At 43.1% G+C, this 25,059-nt stretch overlaps 1 protein-coding gene across 9 annotated transcripts in view; it reads right to left on the reverse strand.

Moving 5' to 3' along the window:
• HNRNPM (heterogeneous nuclear ribonucleoprotein M) overlaps positions 1-25,059 on the reverse strand; it is a 39,835-nt gene that overhangs the window by 5,046 nt on the left and 9,730 nt on the right. The window contains exons 3-15 of one of the 9 annotated variants that reach the window (XM_030293300.1): positions 18,098-18,150; positions 17,178-17,185; positions 16,999-17,092; positions 15,857-15,895; positions 15,704-15,739; positions 14,326-14,479; positions 13,456-13,505; positions 12,558-12,618; positions 9,474-9,575; positions 8,174-8,218; positions 7,638-7,715; positions 4,083-4,181; positions 492-545 (exon numbers count right to left, since the gene is read on the reverse strand). In XM_030293300.1, the coding sequence (XP_030149160.1) occupies positions 492-545; positions 4,083-4,181; positions 7,638-7,715; positions 8,174-8,218; positions 9,474-9,575; positions 12,558-12,618; positions 13,456-13,505; positions 14,326-14,479; positions 15,704-15,739; positions 15,857-15,895; positions 16,999-17,092; positions 17,178-17,185; positions 18,098-18,150 (873 nt within the window). Of the gene's footprint in view, positions 1-491; positions 546-4,082; positions 4,182-7,637; positions 7,716-8,173; positions 8,219-9,473; positions 9,576-12,557; positions 12,619-13,455; positions 13,506-14,325; positions 14,480-15,703; positions 15,896-16,998; positions 17,093-17,177; positions 17,186-18,097; positions 18,151-25,059 lie in introns of all 9 variants that reach the window. The other 8 variants (XM_030293274.1, XM_030293322.1, XM_030293282.1 and 5 more) reach the window with 8 other exon arrangements.

Consider the following 25,059-nt stretch of genomic DNA (forward strand, 5'->3'; position numbering starts at 1 on the left):
AATACTCATCACAGGGCAGCGCAATTGCAGAGATTTACTTTCTTTATAATTTTTTGAATCTTGGTAAGAGTACATATAAATACTTTAGTAATTATTTGTTAGGTATGGAAGTAGTAGGCTTTTGTAATTAAGTATTTACTTTTAGGAATTTGTAATTTTATAGTATTTAAAACAAACCCCCAAATTACACGGACATTATAACGACAATGGCCAATGCTTACATAGCACTCAGTAGGTACACTTTTCTATGCATTAATTCATTTACTCTGCACAACAACCCTATGAGGTAGGTACCACTATATTCCCATTTTACAGTATGGAAAACAGAGGTTCAGTAACTTGCCAAATGTCACACAGCTAGGAAGAGACAGAGCTGGTTCCCACCCAGGCAGTCTATTTTAGAGCCCGTGCTTTTCACCACTACACTCTACTATCCCCGTTAATAACAGCCTATTCTAAAAATCAAAACATCAAAACTAAGCGTTTCCTACCTCCTCCCTGCTTTGCAATGATCTCTCCTCTCTTCAGTGCATTACTTAGGATTTCTAAGGAAATCAGGAAGAAAAAAAAATTAGCCAAATTTCTCTATGGTAACAGAAACTTGTTTATTACAGATTCCAGAGTAAGAATATTACTAATTTAAAAATAAAACAAGGGACAGGGGAAGGGGTTAAGAAATACACACACAGAGACAAGATCATTTTACTGGAAAACTGTTAAGTCCTTGATGATGGGTCATGATATTAGGATCCCATGTAGCTCCAGAGTCTGAGGCCCAGCTGGCAACACCATCTGGGAATGCATCCAGCAGAGCTAAGGAAGACCAGTGTGCACCAATGAACTGAAACTGAGGAAGTAAGAGCAAGAATGGGGCCAGCAGCAGTTTTCTCAAGCAGTCCAGACCCTCAGCGCTCACACTGAAGCCTGCGCTCATCCTCCCAGATCCAACCAACACCTCACGGTTGTCCTTCAGACCAAACTAAAGCTGTAGTTACTTACACTCGCTGCCCAAACCCTGAAACGCAGCAGCAACCGCCCGCAGCACTGAAGCGTGACCTCATTAAGTTGTGCAGGGACTCCAGCAAGCTGAGCCCACCAACCCCACCTGGAAGGAGCTGGGGGTGATGCTGACTAAAGTGACAAAGCTTCAGGAAAATAAAACACCCAACACATCCAAAACTCATCCAACACCTCGTCCAAAGGAGAAAACACTGTCGCCTGCTTGCCAACAATTCATCCGAACCTTTAAAGTCTGTCTGCACATCTCATTTTAGGCCCATGACCGCAGAGAGTAACCCTGAGCCCACAGCTGTTTCTGGTGCTACCTGCTAAAGGAAGGACACAGGGAAGCACACACCTCCAGCCTGCAAGCACAGGGCTCACTTATTCCTCTGTGACACCTGTGATCCTGCTCAGCATACCCAGGCCTAGGTTCACCTTCCTAAAACGGCACTTAGATCAAACTATTCCTGCACACATCCTTCACCATCAGCCCACCACTGATTTAAAGAGAAAGGAAAAATTCTTTTCATGGGCAAAGACCTCCCTGTCCTATGACTTGAACCTGTTCTCCCCACCGCAGGCAGACCCTCACCTCCAAACCTCTGCATCTGATGCTGTCAGCCCTCTTTATCTGCCAGCACACCCTCTACCTATGCTGAACCCTCTCAGACACCCAGCCCCTCCAGCTTAAACCACATCTCCTGCACTCATCTTTTTGTATTCCTGCTTGGATCCCATGCTCTCTGAACAGAGCACTTCTATCAACCACCGAGAGCAGTGCTTTATTCAAATCTTAACACAGAGAGAAAATGATCACCTTTGGGTGGTGCTCACATGGCTGCCAAGGGCCAAGGAACCAACATTTCCACTGGCACCCTCACTAGGCCTCTTCTACCAGAGGGGCCTCTGGTGCTGCCCTGAGCCACCGGGCATCACCTCCACAGCTGCCATCACCTCCTTCGAGATCAAGAAACACACAACTATCTCCCTGTACCACCAAGTACAGTGGCCTGCAGAAACCAGGGCAAAGATCTACTGCCTTGATAGAAGGGACAATGAATGGGGAGGCCCTACAGAAAATACCACCAAAATGATTCCACTTGCGGGGGGGGGGGGGGGGGGATCAAGAACTGAATATAAAAAAAAAAAAACAAACAAAAAATCCTAGTCTGAAAACCCAACTTAAACTTATTTGGTACAAAGACGCTTTTACTAAAGTGGGTCTGACCACAAGGAGCAACAGAAATTCCAGAACAAAGCCCTCTGCTCCTGCCTGTCACTGTGCAAGGCCTCAGCACAGAGAGACAAGGGAGGGATGGCAAAGTAGCAGGAGACAGCAAGGCCTACAAGATGACACTTCTATTCAGGTCAGGACAGAAGATTCTCCTGCTGCCACGAGAAGTGACGACCTCACCAGATCCACCTCCCGCACCTCTGCGAGAAACGAGGTGAAGGCTGCCAGCCTCATCACGGAGGTGAGAGGCACCACAGAGGGGCAAAGGATTAAAGGCTCAGGGCAGGAACAAGTGCCTGTGGGAGCAAAGCCATGTGCCATCTTGTTCTTCTCACCTCAGGATCCACAAATCGCTACTTGCAGCCAAAGGACTGTAAGTTTTCACATGTTTTTTAAACTACCCAGCCATTCTTGGGGCACCTGGGTGGCTCAGTCGGTTAAGTGTCCAACTTCAGCTCAGGTCATGATCTCGTGGTTGGTGAGTTCAAGCCCCGCATCGGGCTCTGTGCCGACAGCTCAGAGCCTGGAGCCTGTTTCAGATTCTGTGTCTCCCTCTCTCTCTGCCCCTCCCCCGCTCACGCTCTCTCTCTCTCTCAAAAATAAATGTCAAAAAAAAATTTTTTTTTAATAAAAAAATAAGTAAAAACAAAACACCCGGCCATTCCATGACACAAAAAGCAAAGCCAGTCAGACAGTAAGAAACTTTTAACTGACCTAGTCGCATACAGATTATGAATTCATCCTCCAAATTCTACAAATTTGAAATAATCTAGAATAAAGTTATAGACAGTCATATCAAACATACAAAAAAAAAAAAAGTAAATCGTCACTACCCGCCTGGTAAGACACAAGAAAGTCAGTCCTTCCAGCTACCTCACATGCAGGGAGGGAAAAAGAAATAGAAGTCTCCCCAAACTCAGAGTAAAAGGAAAACAGTTTCTAATAGTTCCTGGTTTCCATGGAGAACACAAACACAAAGAGGATGGGAGTCCCAGAGATAATCCACAGAAGAATCTTGTCTCACTGATGAACTGGATGATGAATCTTTCTACAGACTTCATAAATTCTAAGAATACAACTAACACAAACAAAACAAAAAGGAGCTTAAAACCTCACACCTAACTCAATGGGTCCCCTAAAGACAGACGCTGAGCCCTCTGCGGCAGCCACCTAGCAGCCTCACATCTGCACAGAATGAGAAGCAGGTAAACATGGGGGAAGAGTGCAGACCGATGCTCCAACTCTGCTTGGACAGAAACAAACTTAACAGTGCAGAAATGGACAATCTCTTTGCATCATACTAACGAAGAACTAAGCTGACAGATTCTCAGAAACATCTAAACTCAAAACAGCAGGGAGGGGAGAGACACTCCGGGCAATGCAACCAAAACCGAAACCAAAGTTTCTCTGCACTTAGGCCCAATACTCTAGGCCTTCCAGCACCAGAACACTTCTCTAGTTCCCTGAGGCCTCTTGTAAAGGCACCAGCAATCACACCACACCATCCGCTAACTAGAGCACCATGGCGCCCTGGACAAGGGGACGCACATCCCGCTTGGCAGGGCCTCAGAAGCCACTACCGCACTAGATAGCCAGTGCTGTGTAAATGCAGCAGCTTTAACTCCCTCGGCAAGCAAACACCTTATACCGATGCAGCCAAAGAAGCCATTTGAAAAGACTATAAAGGAAACTGGTGCTATTGATACGAATAAAAAATTCAAGGACCAAAAGCTTTTACCTAAGTCCAGAAAACAATGTTTTAAAAGACGATGGAAAGATAGCGGACTCTGCTTAAGAAAGAACCTCTGAGCTGAGCATGAGCCCTGCTCACGTGGGGCCTTCTTACCCATGCCTCTGCCATGGGGCTGTCCAGAGCTTCGAAACATTCCCATCTTGTTTCTGGCAAAGTCTCTCTCAAATCCTCCACCCAAGCCACGCTCCATCTCTGTGGAAGAAATCATTACCCTAGGCCTTTCCAGGAATCCCTCTGTGCTTTAGACATGAATAAAACAAATTACAGGCACACAGCAGCCAGCACCAAGTCAGCACGCTTACTTTTTCTAGGAGAAACTATCATTCATCCCTTATTCCTTACAAAGGTCCCCTCACCTCAAGTGAGTCCCTGCAAACCACCTACCTTCAATCTACCAAAGACTAACTGATGACTTTCGTTACAGTCACACGGTGGCTACACCAAGCCACTACAGCAATGGGCTGCATCCACGCTGTGTCACAGGAAGCAGCAGCTACAGCTCTCGGTTACTTCCCAAGCACCCTGCCCCACCCACAGCGTTCCGGGGGGCGCCAGCAGTCCACGGAATCCGCCCAACAGCCTGCACACCTCTATCACCCTCCACCATCATGGCCCCTTTACAAAGAAACTAAGGCTCAAATGACTTAGTAACCTCACCAAGGCCACCTGCCTGCTATGGGATGAGGCAAAGGCTGGAACCTATAAGCCCAATGCAAAAACCCAAACTCTCCTAACACAAGCACATCCAAGGAGAATCCAGAAACATCCCTGCAGTATAACATGCCTTCTCCAGGATCAACTGTAGTGGTCTCCTCTACACAAGGACACTGGTAACTTCATTACTTTTTTCTACATTCACAGCAAGAGTTACATTTTGCAATGCCTTAAAAAAAAAAAAAAAAAAATAGGGGCACCTGGGTGGCTCAGTTGGTTAAGCATTCGACTTCGGCTCAGGTCATAATCTCACAGTTCATGAGTTCAAGGCCCGCATCGGGCTCTGTGCTGACAGCTCAGAGCCTGGAGCCTGCTTCGGATTCTGTGTCTCCCTCTCTCTCTGTCCTTCCCCCGCTCACTCTCTCTCAAAAAAGGAATAAATGTTAAAAAAAAAAAAAAAAATTAAATTTAAAATAAAACAAAGGTCTTGGGGCTCCTGGGTGGCTCAGTCAGTTAAGCATCCAACTCCAGGTTTCAGCTCAGGTCATGATCCCACAGTTTGTGAGATCGAGCCCTGCATCCAGCTCTGTGCTGACAGCATGGTGCCTGCTTAGGATTCTCCTCTCTCTCTCAAATAGATAAACGTTAAAAATTAAAAAAAAAAAAAAAAAAAAAAAACAAACCTAATTAATCTTGCTCCTTAGAAATCAGGCAAACAATCGCCTTCAATTGTGCAATTGCCAAAATTGGTTCTATGCAGCTCAAGCCCTTATACTTTCAATGAAGTAAGTCTACTGAAGATGTGGAAGCAGGCTAGCACTATGAATTAGAAATGCCTCATTTAGCAATGGTAGACGTGCTATTCATAGTGTGAATAGACCCAACTGAAGGTCACAGGTTGGTGGCATGCCATCTGCTGAAAAGGTAACTAACTTGTGGGAGCTTGTATGTGGCAGGCATAGCAGAAGTCCCACACTGGCACCGTAACAGAGCTCTGCTGCACTCCTTTAATCCCTATCATAAGGGCATGAAGACGGCAGCACTCTGCCCCCTGGAGATAAGGAAGTCATGTGCAGGCAGTAATATGACAATGGCCTCAGAAGTCATCTTCCCAACTGTCAGCAGTCTCTGCAGTTCAGGGAACTCCCTGTGAATTACAATGTAATCCCCCCAAAATGGAAGTGTTTTCATTGTCAAATATTGCATCAAATCATTGTTTGGGATTTGGTTTTTTAATCTGTAATTCCTAAGCATCCATTCTATTAGGACTTGACCTCTACTTTGACTGATTAGAAATCAGAATCTCAGGGCCAGTCTGATATCAGCACCTGTGACCAGAACAGATGGATTATAGTCGCCAATTAAATATTAAACCCAAACCATCTTTATCAATTTCCCTCTGTGATTACGTTGACTCACTCAAATCCCAGAACACAGCTCAAGTGGAAGAAGTCCCTGTTCTCTGCTGTCGAGGATGACATGGAAGGACTGAGTATCTGTATGTGAGAACATCTAAGAGCACTGCATCTCAACACATCCTCCACTGTTGCTCCCCACGAGAATCTGCACTCGGAACCCTTTGATCACCAGGCTCAGAACTGTGGCTGCTGCCTTCCACCTGCCAGGTTACCAAGGACTTTGCCCACACAGCTCAGCACAGCCCCAGGTCACTTCCGTCCGTCCGCCCGCCTCTAAGTCACATCACTCCACTCCTCAGAGCAACAATGTTACCTCCTTCCTGAGGACTCATCTGTTTTGAGCAAACACTTTACCAAGCCAGACTCCTCCAACTCTTTTTATTAAAATTCCCATACACATTATGAACTATAGGCTGGCTTGAAAGCACCCTGCAAACTCAGGCCTTTGTCCCTTCATTCCTGACTACTGGTGAGGACTTCCCTACATCTTTTTACCATTATCTAGAACAAGACAACCCAATGGAGAAGGACAGTTTATTCATGAGAAATATCTTTCTTTCCAGTTTGATAGTTAGTAAGGTCCATCCTAGTAAGACTCTCAGTTGCTCTAATTCGATCTTCACATTAAATGATACTGCAGGTCAGAAAAGAAACATTTACATGCAAATCTTCAATGACCTTCCTCAGGGAAGTTTATGTGTATAAGGGAAGCATCATCCCCACAGGTGGGAGTAAAAGAGTCCACCAACCCCTAGAGAATTTCAGAAAGACAGACTGTGGGGCTTCTCAAGGCACGCTCTGCAGGCCCACTGAGGAGGGGCTGACGCCCACACGGAAGGCAGTTCTGAAGGGCAGGATCCGCCAGATACCGGGACCCATCTCCCAATATCACTAGCCATGTGACCTTAGGCAAGTCACTCTCCGGGCCTCAGTTTCTGATGAAATGGTGATAAAAGTACCTACAAATCATGTGGTTCTTGCAAGGACTGAACAAAACACACGGTTACAATGATAACTAATACCACGGAATTTCTGTTAAGGGGTCGAAAGGGATAGTAGATCTGAAATACACCAAAATTCTCACTACGGAAATGCTGAGCTAAATCACTGTCTCTGCTCACAACTCCAAGTTCTCAGAGCAGATGCTCATGAACTGACGCAGTCCAGCACTCCAGGAGAGAGATGAACTTGATCAAAAACTCCAAAGAAACTAAAACTAATCCCTCACACTTGAAGATGATTTTAAAGTGTGCAAAACATAACCACAAATGTGTCTACAGGATGCCTGCTAGTGCTGGAGGCAATAAAAAAGCTCTAGAATTTTCTGGGTAATTACTGGGGAGATTCAGAACACAGTTCAGTGGCTAAGGGGATTAACACTTACCTACCAGCAAGTCTAGCTTCTGAAATTCAAACTTATGATTTCAAATAAGGCAATTCAAAGACACTGGATTCATCAAGAAAAGTGGAAGGGGCAAATCTTATTCACTGAAAATGGGTGTGCTGCCTCACAGTCGCCCAGGAGACAACAACCAGCAGAGGGCAGGTGCACACAGGAAGGAAACCCAAGTCTTACCATTTATTCTGCCCATGTTCATCCCAGAGCCAAATCGACCCATGTTTTCCATACCGCCACCAAAAGGTCCCTCCATTCCTGCAAGAGATATCCACATTTGAGCACCATCCCAATGAGACCGCTTACACTCATCAGGAAAAGAAAGATGTTTTCGTGAGTTTCACTTTGGGTGTTTTCTGCCAGGAACTTCCTTACCAAGTGTAAGGACTTTGGGGGAAAAAATGCTAGTGCCCTTGCCTGGAAACCACCATCTTCAAAACGCTAATCTGATCCACCCCCTCAACAGACAAGTAAAAAGAGGCCCAGAGAGATGGAGTGATTTGCCCAAGGTCACAGAGCTAGTTAGTGAGAAAGCCAGACCAAAAGCCAAGATACCCACTAGGAAAGACTGACAGGTAAAATTAATTTCTAGACTCAAACTTTTAGAAAACCGAAAGTGAGAATTCATGCAAGGCTTAAGGAAAAAGAAAGAGGAAAGGTGAGAGAAAACCATACCTAAAAGTGATTACATTTGTACTTCATTTTAAATCTCTTACCTCCCATTTTATTTATGCCAAATCCTATGCCTTCCATTCCCATTCCTTAAAAAGAAAAAGTCAATGCAAACTAAAATTATGTCAAAGTAGTAAGTAACGTTTGAACTTAAAAAGCACAGGAAATTCCAAACCATCAAATGAACAAAAAATATCCCTGATTAGGAGTATATTTTAGTTGTCAAGGAAAAGGGGGAAAGCGGTCCTACCATCTCCCCTGTCACACTATCACATTCCAAGAAACGTTAGTCTTTAACAAAATAATCACGTGACTCAAAATTCTGTTAAAACATACAGTTTTAACAACTACCCAAATCAGACCACGTTAAACATGATATATAACTAACCAGGTACAAAGTGGAGAGCACTTTTTTATAAGCTTATTTTAGGGAACATAAGTAGATTTAAAAACCCCTTTCAAAGATAAAATTCTCTAAATAAAAAGCAGTTCCTAAAAACACCAGACTTTCTTCTTAGGTGTTAGGGGAGTGGCCATCAGACTAGTAGGGCCAGCTGAGGTGATGGCTGAGGGTGCTGAGGTCAGCCCAGAGTTTAATCTGGGAGGGAGACAAGGGATATGCAGAACTGACAGAAGTGGAGTGAAGGGGCATCCAGGCTGCAATTCAAAGGATTTCAAGAAAGACAGCCTTTAAGTCTGTGGTCATAAAAATGAAATCGTTCTAAATAGTATATAAACACCTCATTGCACAGAATGAAAATGCTGAGCAGCAAAATTTAAAGTATATTCTCCACAAAGTTTTTATTCATTAGCTATTTATCATCTTGAACAAAGACAACACTCAACACTATGTCTTTGTGGCCTGTGACAGCTATGTTGTCATGCAATGAGACCCTCCTGTGCTTTTTTGTATCCGCCAATGCCCCCACCTCTACAAGCCATTATCACCATCAGGCAAGAGCCTAAGGGTGTCTGGGTAACAGACTGCGGCAGTGCTGTAGTCCCACGGTCAGGGGATCTACAGTGTGTCACTAACTGATAATGTGACCTTGAGCAAGACCAACTCTCTGGCCTGCCTCCTTTTATCGAATAGCGAACAGCGTAACTACCTCAGCTCAGAAGGTCATGCAAGGACAAAATGCAAAAGTATAACTTTAGAAAAGAGGATTCAATTCAGTAAAAACACAAAATACTGCTTTTATCAAAATGAATGAGAGAGGAGTAAGGAAGAAATTCTGCCCCAATTAAATCTTTATTCCATTTGAAGCACTCAACATCCAATTATCCCAATAATTTGAAAAACTAACTTCCCCAGAAATCTCCAAAGCACACTGTAGTTCTCACCTGCGGGTCCTATGTTTCCCATGCCAATGCCTTTATTCAGGTGATTGGCATCGATCGGCTGTCCTCCTGGGCCCAACCCCATGCCAATACCACCAAGCCCATCTGAAAGGAAAAGAGAAAGTCGGAAGTGTAGATTCCACTTAGAAAACCATGACCTTCCAAAGCAAAAAGAGTCTTTGTTTATACTGTGTTGTAAATGTCACACTCCATTCCAATCCACCCACCTCCAAGGGCAAACCCAGGGCTTTTGGGAGCTATCCCTTTCAAGGCGTAACTTTTCATATGCAATTGCAGATTAGAGTTTGTGCTATGTATAAAACAAAAGCAACTGGAAATTACAGAGAATTATGAACAACTCAAATGTAAGAATCACAGACACTTATATTCATTTCCCCAAATCTCAAATTGAGAAATGTTTAATTAAAACAGGCAATTAAGGGGACACCTGGGTGGCTCAGTCAGTTAAGCGTCTGATTTTTAGCTCAGGTCATAATCCCACGGTTTTTGAGTTTGAGCCCCAAATCAGGCTCTCTGCTGTCAGCATGGAGCCCGCTTCAGATCCTCTGTCTCCCCTTCTCTCTGTCCCTCCCCCTCTCATGCTCTCTCTCAAATAAACATTTTTTAAAAGGTTAAAAAGGAGGGGCACCTGGGTGGCTCAGCCGGTTAAGCATCCGACTCTTGGTTTCAGCTCAGGTCTTGGTCTCAACATTTCATGGGTTCGAGCCCTGCATCAGGCTCCGTGCTGACAGTGCAGAGCCTGCTTGGGATTCTCTCCCTCCCTCTCTGCCTGTCCCCTGCTTGCTCTCTCCCAAAATGAATAAACTTAAACAAATAAATAAGGCAATTAAGGACATCGGGTGGCCAGCAGTGCAAATGTGCCCAATCACCACCTCACAACCTGGTAGCCCAAAGGACTTTCCCCAAGAAAAAACAATGGAACAAACCAGCCAGTTAATACACTGGGCATACACTATTCTGACTCTACAGGTGGTTGTAGCAACAATGAAACTACTGTTCTCTTCTGCCCAGAAAGCTTCCTAACCTGTGGATCAATACCCAGTCCGCTCTCAACTCCATGCCCACACACACAAGCAGGGATGTAAGAATACAGACTGGTCTCAAAAGAGCGAACAAGACCAGACAGTGCAAGACACCTGCGATGCTCTGAGCGACCCTGGCCTGACGCTTAAACCAAGACCAGGTTTTAAATGGTAACCAAGTTCATTAAAAGTAATAATAATACCTTAAAAAGAACCTTGATGCCAGTTCCCAGATATTTAATCTGTTTTAACAGACTAGTGTTTTTAAATTGCATAGAAACAGCAAGCGAGAGATCACCAAGGTTACTTACTCCCTAAGGCACTGAAGATTTTGAAGTCAACCCTCTGAAGTGTGCTGGGAGACCAAGAGTCATGGATAATGGGCTCCCTGGGGCCCAATGTGTGCCAGCCAAGGCTCTCAAACAGCCCTCATCCCACTTCCTCTAGGCACAAACGTCAGTAAGAGCCATCACTCTGATCCTGAGTGATCATGGCAAGTGACCACATTGATTAGGGCAAGGATATGTGGTACTTCTCTAAAAAATATTAAATTTTTGGGGCGCCTGGGTGGCTCAGTCGGTTAAGCGGCTGACTTCGGCTCAGGTCATGATCTCGCGGTCCGTGAGTTCGAGCCCCGCGTCGGGCTCTGTGCTGACAGCTCGGAGCCTGGAGCCTGTTTCAGATTCTGTGTCTCCCTCTCTCTCTGACCCTCCCCCATTCATGCTCTCTCTCTGTCTCAAAAATAAATAAACGTTTAAAAAAATATATATATTAAATTTTCAACTAAGCCATCTATTCTTGAAGCCTCTGACCTCCCCTCGAAATCTGCCTCATTTATGCTTCCAATAATGTTAAACCACAAAGGCACTCCTGTTAGTGTTCTTGTCTAGGCTCTCATTCAATCCATCTGATGCTGGGCCTTAGGCCTGAGTCCCCACTCCAGACCAGAGACACTCCCTGGCCCTCCAAACAGACACCCACCCCAACTGCCTCATCTGCTAGGAAGTTCTCCCAACATAGCACAAGCAAGCCCCTCCCCTCCCACGGCCACCTAACTCCCATGCTTCCTACGGACTCCCCAGCCCTTCTTGCTGCTGGAGGCCAGCACTCTCACTGCTGCCTATGCCCAGGCTCCGCAAAGCCCTGTGGGCTTGTCAGAAAGAGGGCCTAAGGCTTCACTAATATGCACCACTTCCATCTTCGAGGTGACTGGTCACCTAGTCTTCCCTGTCACGGGACAGACTTTCACCTGGATGTTTCACGTGACCCCATATAAAAATATGGATCACCGTACTTCACATAAGATGCCCCCATTCAAAGTGTACAGTTCAGTGATTTTTCGTACATACAACTAACGCCATCATCTAATTCCAAAACACTGTCATCACCCCAAAAACAACTCTCCACTTACCCCTCTCCCCTGGCAACCACTAATCTACTTTCTGTAGGTGGATTTGTCTTTTTTTGGACATTTCCTACAGATGGAATCAAGGTGCATCCACGCCGTGGCAGGTATCAGTACTTGGTTCCTTTTTATAGCTGAGTAATGCTCCATCATATAAATTTACCACTTCTATCCATTTATCAACTGAAATCACGGTGCTAGGAACACCCACATGAATGTTTATGGAGACACAGTTTTCAGTTCTTCGATGTATACCTAAGGGTGGAACCACGCTGAGCCATACCGTGCTAACCAATCTCTTCTGATCCCACGGGCAACCTGATTTTAATTCCTTTCCAGTTTCTGGTTCTTCCTTCCACAGGACACTTTCAAAACACCCAACTACATCCTAGAGGATGTAGTCTGCCTCACCACAGAGTAATCCTAACCACCCTTCCTAAGTTGTGAATCTCTCTGCTCGTATTTCACCCTGAAGAATCTACAGGGGGGAAAAAAAATTACCACAAACCCCTTTTTGAACCTTTCCCTCAAGAATGATCAAGAGCACTGCAGAATCACATGGCGCAAGCTCAAGGGTAAGTGTAGTTCTCCGGTCAGTACTGATCAAATTCAAAAACTAAGCCATACGGAGACACTTACGGGGAAGTTGCTGTGGACGCTCAGGAGGGAAAAAATCTCCCTTTGGTAAGGCCCTCTCATCCTGAAAGAGAAAGTGAGTAAATCTCAGTATTAAAGCACAGCCTACAACAACAACAGATGGAAACAACTCCCAATGACAGAGGACTAGCTAAATTATGATCCACCCATGCCACGAAATAACATACAAGTACAAGAAGAAATACACAGAGTACTTGCACCCTTATGTAAAAAGAAGGACAAAAATATGCATCCACGTTACTAGGGGGGGATGAAAGGGACCTGGGCACAAAGTAAGGGAAAGACTCTCACGCTGTTATCTTCATGCTTTTTAAGCCATGTAAAGCAATAATCTATTCAAAAAACTAAAGTGAATGCTTAAAGTAGCTAAAATATCCCTTTACAGTTCCCTTTATTTTCTTCTTGAATCTGAGCCCTCACCAGATTGCCCTCAGCATATTCTAGTCGTGCTTGTATTAATTCACTATTATCCTGGCACAGCCAAAGCAGGGATAATGTTTATAATGAAGCGCTTCAACAGAACCTGAAAGGCTGTGTGAATCAAAGACTTACAGTCACAACAGATAAAATGCTAAACATTATAATGAGACACCCTGAAGAGTAGAACCCCATGTACACAACCAATCTTTGAACTTGATCACTTGCTTGAGCAGGATACTCAACTGATCTCCTGACCATGTCAGTTAACAGGCAACTGTGCAAAAGGGAAATCTATCTGAAGAGCTGTGTTTCTGCCATAAATTTGCTCAACATACTGCAACTTTTTTAACTTAGACTGATCCATAAATATAGTATAATAGCTATATACACTCTTAATATTCCCATGTTATGGCTAGACTTATTTGAATATATCATGGAGAAAGAGATCCTATTAACTTACCATTTTCACGTGCATTGGTCTATCAAATAGCAGTTGACCATTAAACATAGCTGATATTCCAATTAAGGCTATTTCTCGCAATTCTAAAAACATGCACAGGAGAGAAATACAGAAGAGAAAAATGCTCCAACTGCTACCAGCCCCTCTAAGTAGTGAATTTATGAGCAATTTTGGTTCTTCATTAAACTTTTAAAATCTTTGTTTCTACATTAACCATAAAAGCAACGATAAATAAAGCTCAAGGGACAGGGAAGTAAGTGTCAGCTTACTCCTTAGGTGTAGAGCTCCACTCACATAACCCCACACTTCTCACTAAACCATCCTCTTCGGTCCTGGCATCAGTTTTTTGTATGAGTCCAATGGGCCAAGTACCATATATTTTTTTAAGTACCACGTTTTCTGGGTAAGATACACAGTAAAAGTCTTGTCCAAGTTTAATGACTGTGTTCATGTGTGGCATTCTCCGCTGTGACTACAAAGATAAAACTCCAGGGTAACCAGCTTAGGATCAGACAGAGAAGTATTTCTAGAATGATGTCAATCCATTGGAGAAATACAGCCAAGGACTTATACGTGAAATAACAACCGAATTTCTCTCCAGTGGCGTATTCTTTAGACTTCTCCCTTCAAACCAGACTCTAAAAAGAGAACACTGGAAAAGACCACTCACGGGCATGTGCCTATTTTCGATTTATGCAGTACTGAATCGATTCCATCACAGACAACTTTTACATTCCACAGTAATGCAATCCCTATGGTCATTTGGGAAATACACACACAGTTACCACTTTCTCCCCAAAAACCTGTGTTATTCATGCAATATTTAAGGCCAAACTGTTCACCAAGAGTTGAATTCTGATAAAAGGATACATATAGCTTGCACAGCTTCAATGGACTGTTCAAAAGTAACAGTGCCTATTCCACGACTTTTTCCATCTTTATCCTCAAGAATGTCTGCTCGGACCACCACACCAGCCATACTAAAAACTTCCTTCAGCTTCTTCCAGCCAACTTTATAATCCAGCTAATCAAGAGAAAGGAGAGAAAAATCTCAATGTAGACATCTCAAGAAAAAACATTTTGAACACTAACATATTGAACACAATATGCTCTGGTTGGAAACAAACATTTAAAAATAACGTCACAGGGGTGCCTGGGTGGCTCAGTCAGTTAAGCGTCCAACTTCAGCTCAGGTCATGATCTCATAGTTTGTGAGTTCGAGCCCCACATTGGACTCTGTGCTGACAGCTTAGAGCCTGGAGCCTGCTTCAAATTCTGTGTCTCCCTCTCTCTCCGCTCCTCCCCCCCTCATGCTTTGTCTCCCTCTCTCCTTCGAAAGTAAAAACATCTAAAAAAAATTTTTTTATTTTATTATTTTATTTTAAATAATGTCACAGGAGCGCCTGGGTGGCTCAGTCAGTTGAGGGTCGACTCTTGATATCGGCTCAGGTCATGATCCCCACGATCATGGGATCGAGCCCCTTTGCTGAGCATGGAGCCTGTTTGAGATTCTCTGTCCTTCTGCCCCTCTCCCCTGCTCGTGCTCGCTCACACTCACTCTCACTCTCTCTCTCTCTCTCAAAAATAAATAATTAATTAAATACAATAAATAAATAAATAAATATAATGTCACAAGGACTTATCCCACCACAGTAGAATTTTTCAGATACAATTATGAAGCCTGGCCTTAACTGCTAGTCACTGTCTCTTTTCTCCGGAAGAACAGGTTAAGTCACCTCATGCCTTTCAAATTAAATGCTTACTCTGAACCCCCCCCCCCCAAAAAAACAAAAAAAACAAAAAAAAACTTTTTTGTTCCCCAGCTAAAGTTTACCATCATCCTTCCCAATGCATTTTTCTTTAAAAATATTTCCCTTTGCCAATGGCAAAGGCATTATCTTTCATCCCAAACACAAGAGGAGGGATGGAATGTCAGCTTGGTTCATATACTTTTTTGGCCTGCACCCGCAGGGAATGCAGACTCAGCTGCCACTTTTATAATCAGCAAAAGCCAGTGAACATGACCCCAGTGGGACCATGGTCAAGCCTGTGACTGATCACTACAGGGTCACTGTGGGACAAAGCCCAACTTCAAAGTTGTTTGTTTTTTAAACAGAAGAAGAAGAAGACAGCATAACCCTCTTTTCAATTGTTCTTCTCAAATATCAGAACTACTTTTATAACATATTAACAAAACTATCATAAAGTTCTGACTTTTCCACCTTAGACAATGTTTCCGTTTACTTACATTTGCTACAAATACTGTGCTTCCAAGTCTTCCAGCCTGTAATGCATGGATAATCTCATTTGGGATGTTAGGATTATTTAGGATACTGGGTGGGATATTAATCATTCCTGGGCCACCTGGTCCCATACCCATCCCACCAGTCGTAGCCATCACCTTTTGCATTGCTCTCCTGGCATGTTCACCATCAGGATCCTAAAACAAGCACAAAAGTGTTACATTTAACTGACCCAGTGACAACTAAGACCATGATCTCACAAAAAGTGATATTCCCAAAACTCCAGAGATTGAGAGGTTGTTTGGAAAAGTATTTCTTGAAATCTATAACAAGAAATTCAAACGAACTCAACCATCAGGTTAGAAGAATTCCAGCCAAAGGAACGAGGCCAAAAGGAAAGGTGTCAAATTTAGCTATCAATTGAACTGAGTGGCAGATGACAAGATTAGTTGATAGAACACAGAACACTTCCAGACTGAAATAAGATCTTCACAGGCTTGATATAGTTGAATCTCACTAATTTTCAATGGGGTTCTGTTAATTTCTGTTAACCCCATCAGTGATTGTTCCAAAAGTTTGAAAACGCAGTTCTAGATCACCGAGGTACTCCATCCTTCATGTTATGCAGGCGTCTGACTCGTGTAAGGTCTGGACAGGTGTATGAAACTCTGGCATTGACACTAGTCTTGAACTCTTTGCCCTTTTTCATGTGTCTCTTCAGCCCAAAGAAACCTTAGCCCCTACTGTGCTCTACTCTCTGAGCTCTGAATATATTAATCTTCCTCTAAGAAGGAAAGGTAAAAATAAGGGAGGGATTTAATCATAAAAACTTCCCGCTTTCTCAAGGGAGAGAAGGTATCTGGTTTGGATTAAATACCAAAGTGGATCTGAGTAATGATAAACTTGCTTTAAAAAAGAAAAAAGGTGGGCTAAGAAATAGGGTTCAGGCTGGGTAAAACTTTAGGTGTAGAATCCCTTAACACACACACATACACACCCACAAACACATACACCAACCAGGGGCTCAGTCCAAGTGCCCCTGATCAATAAAACAAGGTAGGCTGGTCTAAGACAAATCACAGACATCGGGAAGACAGCAGTTGCTCAGGACGTGCTCCATCATTATTCCAAGTTCCTACAGGAGTTGACTGCTGAAGCCTGTGACTGGCCCTCTTCATTAAAAACAACAGGTTGGTCTGCTCCGTAAAATGTAGTCAAGGATTATTTTTGTCTTTTCCTAACTCCAAACGGGGACAACTCGACAATTATAAATGATATCCACATTGTTTCAAGAGCTTACTTCTTTGACTTTCAGTGGTCTTCCACTCAGACTATGCTTGTTTAGAACTTCCGCAGCTTTTTTCATGCTTTCTTCCATCTTGAATTCAACAACGCTATGAAGAGCCAAAAGGAGATGAGTGAAACCGGTCCTACGACTGAGAAGGCTCAATTGCCAATAAGTAACTAGACAATACTTACGCACATCCCTTTGGAGGAAGCCACAGACCAGTCAGAAGAGCAAGGAAAGAGGAGAAAAAAAGAAAAACATAGTAAATACCAGTGACAGTTATATAAATTAAAAATACGATTTATATAACAAGGTTAGTTTTTATATCAACCCTTCTAAGGGGAAGCTCACAGGAATGACTCGCCTAGCCTTCCTTATTAAAAGCTGGGCTCCTTGTTACCTCCTCTGCCTGCACATTACCAGCATTGCACTATAGCTGCTGAAGTTGTAATAAGCAGACCTAAATTCAGGTTCTCCAAGAAATCACACAAACTTTAGATCTGCTTCTCTCTGTACTCAAGTCAATTCCTTATCATACTCCTCCTAAATCCATCCCTTCCGTAAATTAAAGCTCATCCTTTTGATTATTCTAAGCCATTCTATTGCGCGACAAAATAATTTAATTTTCTCTTTAAACTAGGCCAATTTTAAACATTCAGGTTTTAATAATTGTTTTACAATTTACTGGCACAAAGGCAACTTTTCGGAATCTTTGGTTCACACAACTTTCAAATTCAGCAAACGACCAAGAGTAACATTTTCTAGACAAGAACACACGTTTTACATTAATATACCACCGCTAAAATTCCATGCATAATTCACACACAGCCAATTCCTCTGTTAACAAAGAGACAATGCTGCTATTGGTCCCCAGTTATCCAAATTGGGCATCCAAACAGAATACCAAAAAGCTCTTTGGCCAGCCATTTGGAAAAGCGGGACTCCCGTTTGCAAATCCCCTCCCACCCCACTCAAATGTTTGGCAAAAATCAAACATAGCTACTATAACATGAGCACTCACTGCCTTCCTGATTTCATTCGATTCCACGCCACCATACAGTTACATTTTTCAAGTAGTAAATCCACAGAAGAAATTCTCTCAGACACTTACCCTTGACTTTCCTTCAGCGTCCATTAAGAGCTCCACGTATGTTACCTCACCAACTACAAATCAGTTTCCAGACGACACATAAACCAAGGGAGAAAAGCCAAGAAAACAATGGGAATTTAGAACAATCATCAGCAACCTTGTATGGAGCCTCTGCCTTATAAGAAAGCCCAGAAACACTCCATATTCTCTAAACCACCAAACTAGGCATTACAGGTGTGCAGTAAAAGTAGGTGAGACTCGTTAACAATTATGTCCTTGATTTTCCTCCCACCACAAACAAGCTATTTCCACAGATTTCCGTATCAATTTCCCTGTCTGAAATACTCATTCATGACTAGAGGCAATCCAAATCTACAGGAAAGGAGTCTGCGTGATTCACTTTTTTGGGGAAAGGAGGAAAACAGTTTTGCACGTACACTCTTACTGGTGAAAGCAGGTAAACAGCACACAGGCCGCAATGCCACTGAACTGAGCTCAACTGCTAAATCCAAGGATGTGCACGCACACATGCCCAAAGGGGCGGCTACAGGAGTGCACAAAGCCCTGCGTTCAAGAGGGCCACGTGCATAGTTTAATGCTGCTGTTATCCCAAAATTCTTAGTTTTTTAACGAGGCACCTCGCGTTTTCATTTTGCACGGGGCCCCACAAAATCTGTAGCTGGTCCTGCGCACAGCACTAGGCTCCATAATGGTCAGGAGGAGGATGTTCGAGTATCCGATCGCAAAACCAGAGCAGCACCTGGATTCTCTTTGGTGAGTTAAGGCAGGCTTTTATTCCTCCTGCTTTGTCAACCTTCCCATTGAAAGACAAAGATAAATGCGAATCCAGAGCTCAGTTTGCAACTGACAGTTAAGACACAGGATTCTAATCTACACAAAGGTGGGGAAGGGGTTAAAAATGAAGCATTTCAAAAGGTTCCACAGATTTTCCTCAAGGTTTGGATTGCCAATTCATGACCACCATGACCAGATGTTAGAACCCATCAAGACGACAACCACCAAAATGGCTGCTGAACTTGAAGATGGCACAAGAACAACCGAAATTTGAAGTGTTAACTTGGAGAAAACACCTCTCAGCAGGCTCTCCAAAGTCAAGCAAGTGGTTCTGTACTCAGGAATATCCTTTTTGAAAAAGGATTATCTTTACGATAGTAAAGCCTTCTCCAATTCAGTGTTCAAGTTTGGTTTAACAGTACAAGGGTAAACATAAGCCTCTTAATGGCCTTGACAAGTCCTGCCTAATTCATTTGTCCAAAGGAAATTAAAATTATAAGGAATTTAAAATACATCAAGGAATGATGTGAATGTAAAGTAGGATAAAATCACTTCTAAAAATTAACAATTTGAAGGGAGTATTTATTAGCAATATACTTGCATGGCAGTTGACAACAAGAAGGCCAAGTGTTCAAAGTCACCTCCCCTTGTCTTTTTTTGGTACGTTACAGAACCAGACCAGCACTGTGCACAAAACAGGAAGGAGAATCAGTGCAAAGAACGAAGAGTGGAAATAGGGGCTGGTGTAATTTAACTTTTGGAGTATGTACTCCTGTGGGGCAAACTGAAAATGATCAGCCAAGGGACAGTCATACAAACTGGCTTTATTTCACCCTTACAAAGGGAAGCAATTCCAAAAACATTGTGGCCATATTCCTGAGGCCATGTTTTTAAACAGCCATTCATTTCAACAGCAGCAGCCATTTGAGGACCAACAGCCTTTATCTCCACTTTGATGAAAATGCCAAATAGTGTCAAGACAGTGAAGAGACCTCAAATTTATTTTCTACAAGCGGGGACTACCACCTAGTGACCTTAAAAATAAATAATCACAATCTCTAACTCAAGACAACTATGTTGTCAGAATTCAAATACTGTTGCGTTTGATAAGTTTCTAGTCCGTGTCCATAAAGACACTTTATCAAAACTGTCACTGCATCCTAGAAACCAAGTCCAAACCAAACTTTTTTCCAAAAAGCCAGGTTCAGAAATTAGGGCTTTGCCCACTTCACATTCTAGTGATGGCACACATCCAACTTCAATCCTTAGCACCAAAACTTTGTTTAAAATGTCCTTTCTTATTTTTCCCCCCAAATGGTATAGTTGTTCAGTAAAAACAAAAAATTACATTAAAAAAACCCTCCACCCTATCCGTTTAGCGATAGATTAGGAAGTCATTGTGGCTCTAGCACGAGTAGTGCTGTTCCTGAGGACCGTTAATAATAACCGTGTCCCTCGTCAATTCCCAATGTCTCCCCTGAGAGACTGCCTTAATTCAGAGATGTAAGCAAATCAGTATACAAGATATGCAACAGGTGCTAGTTCATACTTCCCTAGAGGAAGATCTAACGAAGACCACCTCTCTTTTCAGTTCTACAGGATTAAAACAAAAACCTGTTCAGTCAGAACAACTAGCAACAAAACTCTGAAGGTAAAATCTGCCAACCATGCATAGTCTGCTCGCAGCCAGTGAAACTACGTTTAAGAAAGCAAATCCACCACAGCAGAGGAGCTAGGACTGAGAGGCAGAGGTAACAAATTGGCAGTAAGTAGCAAGTCTCTCTGAAATGGAACTCGCAGGTACTGATGAAAAATACAGTTGTTCCTCTCCCTTCCTGAACATGGATGGAATCCATGGAATCTCAAGAGGAGGTGCTAGGAAATCCTTCTGAGCTTTAAACATCAAAACATCTATATGAAAAAACTAAGACTTCGAAAAATCTGACAAACGTTATCACCTACCTTTAGTTTAAAATGCTCCAAGTCACCTTTAACCAACATTTACACGGATTATTAAAAACATTGCCTCAAGAATAAAACACATCATGAAGATAAGGAGAGTGAACACGCAACCCAAAATGAAGTCAGGAAGTCCCTAGGAGCTACTGTGATTTAACACTCCCGCACATATTTTTATCACCAGGAGTATTTGTTTCTGTGTTCTCATTTACTCTGAAACTGACCCCCCCCCCCCAAAAAAGATGACGTATGGAGGCCAAAACTTCGCTGAAGAGAATTCACATGTGAAAAGGCCTATAATCTAAAAGAAGGGGTTGGAGGGGGAAGGCTCAAAAGTAGGGCATGTTATCAAATGCATTCCCCTCAACACATTCAACTCTCAGCTGGCTGCTCTCACAGAGGGGTGCACGGAACAAATGAGTATTTTAACTGGAAAGCTTGTATCTTTAATACACAGACAACATGAAACGTGGCACACTAATTATTCTACACAACGTCTACTTAATTTAATGGACAAACTGGATACTTATGGAGCCCGTTCTTGCTACTTTCATAGCAAAAGCTGAAGACCACTACTTCTCTAACTAAACCAAAACCTACCAAGTAAGCTAAGGCAGGCTACACTGTCCAGGTTCAACCCAAGTACCCCCAGATAGAGATGCTTTAGCATAATTCTTTAAAAAATGCAGGCTGAATTTCCAAAACAGGAAAACACAAAGGAACAAAAGGACTGGATATGGATTTTTACTTAAATTGAAAATAAAGTTCGGCTCCATAAATCCACAACACAGGTTGTCTTCAAGGGCCAAGGGAGACTTTCTTCTGGACTACCCTTGCCCTCTGGGCCTCAGTTTTCTGTCAGCTGGAATCTGAAATTTACTCAGAGTGATACATTAAATGAGGACAGGATTAAGTGCTTAAAGAAATCCTTGCTTACACAGGTCAACCTGACTGCTGATAAACTTGGGATGGATTGAGAGTAAACTCCATCATGGACTTTCCTTTATCCCTCCAACTGTGCTGTTTACTCAGGGCAGGTCCAACTCAGGCCTGTCTGGTTACAACCGCCCCACCTCGATGTGCCAACTACCTGGTCAGGCCAGGAGAACAAGAACAAGCAGCCCAATAACCAATAAGGAGCTTTATTCATCCACACAGGACTTCCCAGTAACGTAGCACAACACCAAGTGTAAATTCCCAAGAGCACCGTTTTTCACCCAGTCCTTAAGGTCAAACACCTGCAATGTGATTCCCATCTGTCAAGGGGTGAAAACTGGGTGACTGGGACCTGGTGTGACAATCGCCAATTCAAATTTCCTATTACCCTGACTCTCAATTTGGTTTCAATCCAGCAACTCTTTGGTGTTCACAGCAGCCATTTATTTGTTCCATGTAATATCTCTGCTAAAAATAAACACGGTCGAGAGAAAGGACAATAGAAACCTTTCCTTTGTTCCATCAGGACACTTAGAACTGGAAGAGGAAAAGTTCAGCGTTCAATTCTATGGGCTGTGAAAACTGTTGAAGCCACATCCCTGACCAATATAGGGGGATGGGGATGGGTGGGTAGTGAGCAAAAAGGCAGCCCGACTCAGGACAAAACAAGCTTTCCATGCAGCATTTTCTCTTTAAACTCAGTGATGCTGATTTCATGATAGTGTCACCAAACAGCTGGGCACCAAACAAGCTTTGTGACCCCATCCAGGGGAAAAAGGCAAAGTGACCAATTCACAGAATACACGTATCATTCATAGGATGTCCTAGAATGTTGCCAAATGCTAAAACTTAAGACGGACAACATACGCCCGGTGGCCATGTAAGGGGGTAAAGATCAGGAATCACGGAGGGGTACAAGAGGCAATCTCAGGCATGATTAGCCTTAGAAAAGCTCTGGTCATGCCACTTTAAAGCATCTAGTTTAGTTCTGAGAGGCGGCAATTAGACAGTGTTGCAGTGACAGGACATTTCCCAGACCTTTCAGTTGAAGACAACTCACGAAGCTTATTCCACTGGTTTCCTGAAACAGCAAAACTCTTAAGAGGCAGACCAATAAAAAGCATCTGGGTCATAACAAGCCAGGTCTCTGCAGCTGGTCCACTCTGGAGATTACCTGGAGACTGACGCTTTTAGGGTGCTAACTGTCCCTAGCTGCGGCAACAGGCCTTCAAAAAATAAAAACTTACTTGCAACAGGTTTCAAGTAAATACTACAGATTTCAAATAACCACCTACACATGTTTTCAGCATACCAAGAAACGAATAAAACTGTAATTTTAAATCTCATAATAAGAATAAGAACATTTTTAAGGAGGCCTATGTACGTGAACAGTAAACTTCAGACTTCCCATGCTGAACAGAAGCATTACCATAAAAAATTACCTTTCTCTTATGAATTCCCTTTACCCACAATACAATACTGCAAATAACTGAAACAGAAAAATAATTAATTTAACCTATACAGGGGAGCTCTAAACAAGAACATTTTAAGATTTGTTTAAAATAACTGATTTACTGCACACCTGTAATTCTAAGTTACACCACCAAAAAAATACACTGAAAGGGCTGAGCCAGGGCATTCATAGCAGTATGCCAGGGGAATATGAGAACCAGTTTGGAAGTATCCGAATAAACCACCAGGCTGGCCCCACACTTAATACAGTGCAAAATAGGAAATTGAGGTGAACTGCTTCTACATCCAGAAACGTCATGGCTGCTGCTGCTACCAGCTTTAAGGCTTCCAAAACTGAATTACTGAATGGTAAAGCAGTAAAAATGTCACCTACTTTATCCATCATGTCCCAAAACTGGTTCACACACTCCTAAAAATAAAAAATAATTTGGCCTGCAATCTCTTACAAAATTCTAACAATTGCGTTTTCAAAGCCACATTCCTGGTTCTTGGAACTACTATACCTTATTATCAATGGAAGTAGCAATTCAGCGGTTCAACCAAATCACAAAAACACAAATTTGGGAGTTATTCCAAAAACTAATTCGAATGAGACCCAACTGTACTGTACAGAAATTCTAAGCTTGTATTGAAGCAGCAGTCCCAAAAACCAAGAACACTGCATCTGGGATGCCACAGGACACGCCCTTCAGACAAAAAGAAGAAACTTCACTCTTGCCCTAGGAGCATTGGCAGGAATGATTTGGCTGATCGAGGCAGGAAAACAAATCTCACACCGAAACATTTCTCCATCCGTGTTCTCTGAAGAACTACTACACGGGAGCAGCCTACGTGACTGTACAGAGAAGTTCACGGTGCCTAGTGCTTCTGGCGTCATGGATGGGACAATGACGGCAGTGGGCCAGTCATAATTTCAAAACCCGATGCTGGGAGCACCAGTACACATACCAGAATGGCCTATCCAAGTGGCATCTCTGCCACTGAAATGTTAATCATTGGACAATTCAAACTTGCATCTCTTTTCGTTATGAATGCTCCAGAAAACCAGTAACTTTCAGTCCTTCAAAAAGACTCCATTTAAGGGTAATTTGATTCTAGTTTCCCTTGGGGGAGACCTCAAGGCATCAGACAAATTGTTCTCTATCAATAGTTTTGTCTCAACCAGGGCTGAGCAATCTCTTCAGCCCTGAGTGCCACCAGCAGGGCCAAGAATCAGGAAAGAAAGAAGACAAAAGCAGAACAAGAATGTGAAAAGGAAGAGGATCCGTATGGTGTGCACAGGGGGTGAGGCAGAGGACCACAGGGACAACCGGCCTCCTAGGACCTCCTGGTGGCAGCAGAGCTTCGGCTGCTCCCCCTGCCCTGGCCCGGGACACCAGGCCGCTACTGATGTTTGCCGGCAAGAACGGCATTGCCCGGCAGATGCCTTATTTTGAGCTCTCCAATTGCCAATCTAACCCGTGTTTCTTCCCAGGGTGGAAAAAGCCCAAGTTTAAATACAAGCTCATGTTTTAGAATTTAGAAGCTGAGCAGCGCAAGTTCCAACTACCAAATTTTGATCCCAGGAAGACATCCACAAAATTTAAACAAACTACCTTCCCTCCAGAATTAAAAAGCTAAAAAAAATTTTTAAAGGAAAAACCTCTCCCACCTAATATGAAGAAATCAAAAAATTTCCTTAACACAAAGAGGTTCCCCTCAAGCTTAATCAAAGTCCTATTAACCATATTAAGCCAGTGAAATCATTTGTAGGCCAAAGGACCATACAAACCACCCTGTTTGACACACAGGTGCATGACCACACAAAAAAGTAGGGTGGG

Source organism: Lynx canadensis, chromosome A2 (genome assembly GCF_007474595.2).
Source record: "Lynx canadensis isolate LIC74 chromosome A2, mLynCan4.pri.v2, whole genome shotgun sequence".
In the NCBI taxonomy this organism is placed as follows: Eukaryota; Metazoa; Chordata; class Mammalia; order Carnivora; family Felidae; genus Lynx; species Lynx canadensis.